Genomic DNA, 4,781 nt, shown 5'->3' on the forward strand with positions numbered 1-4,781 from the left:
GTGGGTAAATATAACTCCCAAACTATTGAGCTCAGGGGAAACAAGGTTTGGAGTCTTGAGATGGTAAACTATGAAAGTCCAGTTCAACCATAGAATAGTTGAGGAGAGAGAGGTATTTGTAATCCAGGGTAAGTGTGGAGAGAAGTCAATAACGTTGAATTCCACAGCATACATGGTGGTAAAACGAGGCAACAGTCGCTGTAGATTTTATCTGTCGTCATTCCAAATCCACATACAAATTATCACCAGAAGGTACTTGTCACAAGAGGTATCGTCTTGAAGTGAATTTCCACACCACACCCAGGCAAGGGTTAACACATAAGTGGTCTTCACAGGATACCCCAAATCCAATCCACTCCTATGGATCAAACGAGATGACAACCACACATTCAACGTATGCTGAATCAATAATTAACCCACCCTTGGGGGCATAGGAAAGTTCGAAACAATGACCCTTGGCCAGTAGTTCCCTTGTTTTGAACCTTCCATTTTTCCTCCTTCATCTCTGTCTGACTCTGAGTGTCTGTGTCCTCGGTTAAAACTAAACAAGCTGTGAGTGATGTGAACAAGATGCAAGTCAGACTGATTTCCATTCTTAATCTCTCTCTCTCTCTCTCAAAATGACAGTCCACAGCAAACGAAATCTAGGGATTCATCACAATGGCCGTTCCCCATTGTGAACTGACTGGTGTGCCAGTAGGAGGGATGACTGAGTGAATCCTTTCCCACATTTTGAGCAGGTGAACGGCTTCTCCCCAGTGTGAACTCGCTGATGACTGTGTAGGTTGGATGACTGAGTGAATCTTTTCCCACAGACTGAGCAGGTAAACGGCTTCTCCCCAGTGTGAACTCGCTGATGTTTCTGTAGGGTGGATGACTGAGTGAATCTTTTCCCACAGGCTAAGCAGGTGAATAGCTTCTCCCCAGTGTGAACTCGCTGATGATTCTGTAGGGTGGATGAGTGAGTGAATCTCTTCCCACAGACTGAGCAGGTGAACGGCCTCTCCCCAGTGTGAACTCGCTGATGACTCTGTAGGGTGGATGACTGAGTGAATCTCTTCCCACAGACTGAGCAGGTGAACGGCCTCTCCCCAGTGTGAACTCGCTGATGACTCTGTAGGGTGGATGACTGAGTGAATCTCTTCCCACAGACTGAGCAGGTGAACGGCTTCTCCCCAGTGTGACCTTGCTGGTGTGCCACTAGGTTGGATGACTCAGTGAATCTCTTCTCAGAGACTGAGCAGGTGAACAGCATCTCTCCAGTGTGAACTCGCTGGTGAGCCATTAGCTTAGACGAGCAAGTGAATCCCTTCCCACAGTCTGAGCAGGTGAATGGCCACTCCCCACTGTGAACTGACTGGTGTGCCAGCAGTCTGGATGACTGACTGAATCCTTTCCCACATTCTAAGCAGGTGAACGGCTTCTCCCCAGTGTGAACTCGCTGATGACTCTGCAGGTTGGATGACTGAGTGAATCTCTTCCCACATTCTAAGCAGGTGAATGGCTTCTCCCCAGTGTGAACTCGCTGATGATTCTGTCGGCTGGATGAATTAGTGAATCTCTTCCCACAGACTGAGCAGGTGAACGGCTTCTCCCCAGTGTGAACTCGCTGATGACTCTGTAGGCTGGATAACTGAGTGAATCCCTTCCCACATTCTGAGCAGGTGAACGGCTTCTCCCCAGTGTGAACTCGCTGATGACTCTGTAGGTTGGATGACTGAGTGAAACCCTTCCCACATTCTGAGCAGGTGAACGGCTTCTCCCCAGTGTGAACTCGCTGATGACCCTGTAGGTTGGATAACCGAGTGAATCTCTTCCCACAGACTGAGCAGGTGAATGGCTTCTCCCCAGTGTGGACTCGCTGATGTCTCTGTAGGCTGGATTGATCAGCGAATCTCTTCCCACAGACTGAGCAGGTGAACGGCTTCTCCCCAGTGTGAACTCGCTGATGTTTCTGCAGGGTGGATTGATCAGCGAATCTCTTCCCACAGACTGAGCAGGTGAAGGGCTTTTCGCCAGTGTGAACTCGCTGATGTCTCTGTAGGTTGGATGACTCAGTGAATCTCTTCCCACAGACTGAGCAGGTGAATGGCTTCTCCCCAGTGTGGACTCGCTGATGTCTCTGTAGGCTGGATTGATCAGCGAATCTCTTCCCACAGACTGAGCAGGTGCACAGCTTCTCCCCAGTGTGAACTCGCTGATGTGCCAGTAGGTTGGATGACTGAGTGAATCCTTTCTCACATTCTGAGCTGGTGAATGGCTTCTCCCCAGTGTGAACTCGCTGATGAATCTGTAGGTTGGATGACTGAGTGAATCTCTTCCCACAGACCGAGCAGGTGAACGGCTTCTCCCCAGTGTGACCTCGCTGATGTGCCACTAGGTTGGATGACTCAGTGAATCTCTTCTCAGAGACTGAGCAGGTGAACAGCATCTCTCCAGTGTGAACTCGCTGGTGAGCCATTAGCTTAGATGAGCAAGTGAATCCCTTCCCACAGTCTGAGCAGGTGAACGGCCACTCCCCACTGTGAACTGACTGGTGTGCCAGCAGTCTGGATGACTGACTGAATCCTTTCCCACATTCTAAGCAGGTGAACGGCTTCTCCCCAGTGTGAACTCGCTGATGACTCTGTAGGCTGGATGACTGAGTGAATCTCTTCCCACATTCTGAGCAGGTGAATGGCTTCTCCCCAGTGTGAACTCGCTGATGAATCTGTAGGCTGGATGAATTAGTGAATCCCTTCCTACAGACTGAGCAGGTGAACGGCTTCTCCCCAGTGTGAACTTGCTGATGACTCTGCAGGTTGGATGACTGAGTGAATCCCTTCCCACATTCTGAGCAGGTGAACGGCTTCTCCCCAGTGTGAATTCGCTGATGATTCTGTAGGCTGGATGAATTAGTGAATCTCTTCCCACAGACTGAGCAGGTGAACGGCTTCTCCCCAGTGTGGACTCGCTGATGTCTCTGTAGGCTGGATGACTCAGTGAATCTCTTCCCACATTCTGAGCATGTGAACGGCTTCTCCCCAGTGTGAACTCGCTGATGTTTCTGTAGGGTGGATTTATCAGTGAATCTCTTCCCACAGACTGAGCAGGTGAATGGCTTCTCGCCAGTGTGAACTCGCTGATGACTCTGTAGGGTGGATGAATTAGTGAATCTCTTCCCACAGACTGAGCAGGTGAACGGCTTCTCCCCAGTGTGAACCCGCTGATGACTCTGTAGGTTGGATGACTCAGTGAATCTCTTCCCACAGACCGAGCAGGTGAACGGCTTCTCCCCAGTGTGACCTCGCTGATGTGCCACTAGGTTGGATGACTCAGTGAATCTCTTCTCAGAGACTGAGCAGGTGAACAGCATCTCTCCAGTGTGAACTCGCTGGTGAGCCATTAGCTTAGATGAGCAAGTGAATCCCTTCCCACATTCTAAGCAGGTGAACGGCTTCTCCCCAGTGTGAACTCGCTGATGACTCTGTAGGCTGGATGACTGAGTGAATCTCTTCCCACATTCTGAGCAGGTGAATGGCTTCTCCCCAGTGTGAACTCGCTGATGAATCTGTAGGCTGGATGAATTAGTGAATCCCTTCCTACAGACTGAGCAGGTGAACGGCTTCTCCCCAGTGTGAACTCGCTGATGACTCTGCAGGTTGGATGACTGAGTGAATCCCTTCCCACATTCTGAGCAGGTGAACGGCTTCTCCCCAGTGTGAATTCGCTGATGATTCTGTAGGCTGGATGAATTAGTGAATCTCTTCCCACAGACTGAGCAGGTGAACGGCTTCTCCCCAGTGTGGACTCGCTGATGTCTCTGTAGGCTGGATGACTCAGTGAATCTCTTCCCACATTCTGAGCATGTGAACGGCTTCTCCCCAGTGTGAACTCGCTGATGTTTCTGTAGGGTGGATTTATCAGTGAATCTCTTCCCACAGACTGAGCAGGTGAATGGCTTCTCGCCAGTGTGAACTCGCTGATGACTCTGTAGGGTGGATGAATTAGTGAATCTCTTCCCACAGACTGAGCAGGTGAACGGCTTCTCCCCAGTGTGAACCCGCTGATAACTCTGTAGGTTGGATGACTCAGTGAATCTCTTCCCACAGACTGAGCAGGTGAATGGCTTCTCCCCAGTGTGGACTCGCTGATGTCTCTGTACGCTGGATGACTCAGTGAATCTCTTCCCACATTCTGAGCAGGTGAACGGCTTCTCCCCAGTGTGAACTCGCTGATGTTTCTGTAGGGTGGATTGATCAGCGAATCTCTTCCCACAGACTGAGCAGGTCATTGGCTTCTTGCCAGTGTGAACTCGCTGATGTGCCAGTAGGTTGGATGACTGAGTGAATCTCTTCCCACAGACTGAGCAGGTGAATGGCTTCTCCCCGGTGTGAACTCGCTGGTGAGCCATTGGGTCAGATGACCGAGTGAATCCTTCCCCACAAGTTCAGCAGATGACCAGCCTCTGCCCAGTGTGAATTGCCTGGTGTGTCCACAGGTGGGATGACCGACTGAATCCCTTCTCACACACAGATCAGATGAATGGCCTTGTCCAGTGTGAACTTGCTGATGTACCTTCAATTGAGATAACCGAGTGAATCCACTCCCACTGTCTGAGCAGGTGAACGGCCTTTCCCCTGTGCAAAATGACGGGCATGCTAGTCAGTCAGATGACCAAGTGAATCCCTCCCCACAGTCTGAGCTGGAAGGATGGTTGATTGAAATCCTTGCTCCACTTCTCAAACATCTGGACAGAGACAGCAAAACTGGCGTACCGGGTTTGAGATCCTAGGAGCTAA

At 50.5% G+C, this 4,781-nt stretch overlaps 1 protein-coding gene across 1 annotated transcript; it reads right to left on the bottom strand.

The window, feature by feature from the left end:
• Positions 1-460: 460 nt before the first annotated feature.
• On the bottom strand, positions 461-4,381 carry LOC140207843 (uncharacterized; the record flags this gene model as incomplete). Its single annotated transcript, XM_072276397.1, has 5 exons — positions 461-862; positions 1,367-2,129; positions 2,391-2,399; positions 2,559-3,046; positions 3,383-4,381. Coding segments are annotated over 5 exons (2,466 nt in total), but the record flags the coding sequence as incomplete, so codon positions are not given.
• Positions 4,382-4,781: the final 400 nt, after the last annotated feature.

This window comes from Mobula birostris, chromosome 13 (genome assembly GCF_030028105.1).
Source record: "Mobula birostris isolate sMobBir1 chromosome 13, sMobBir1.hap1, whole genome shotgun sequence".
NCBI classification, from domain to species: domain Eukaryota; kingdom Metazoa; phylum Chordata; class Chondrichthyes; order Myliobatiformes; family Myliobatidae; genus Mobula; species Mobula birostris.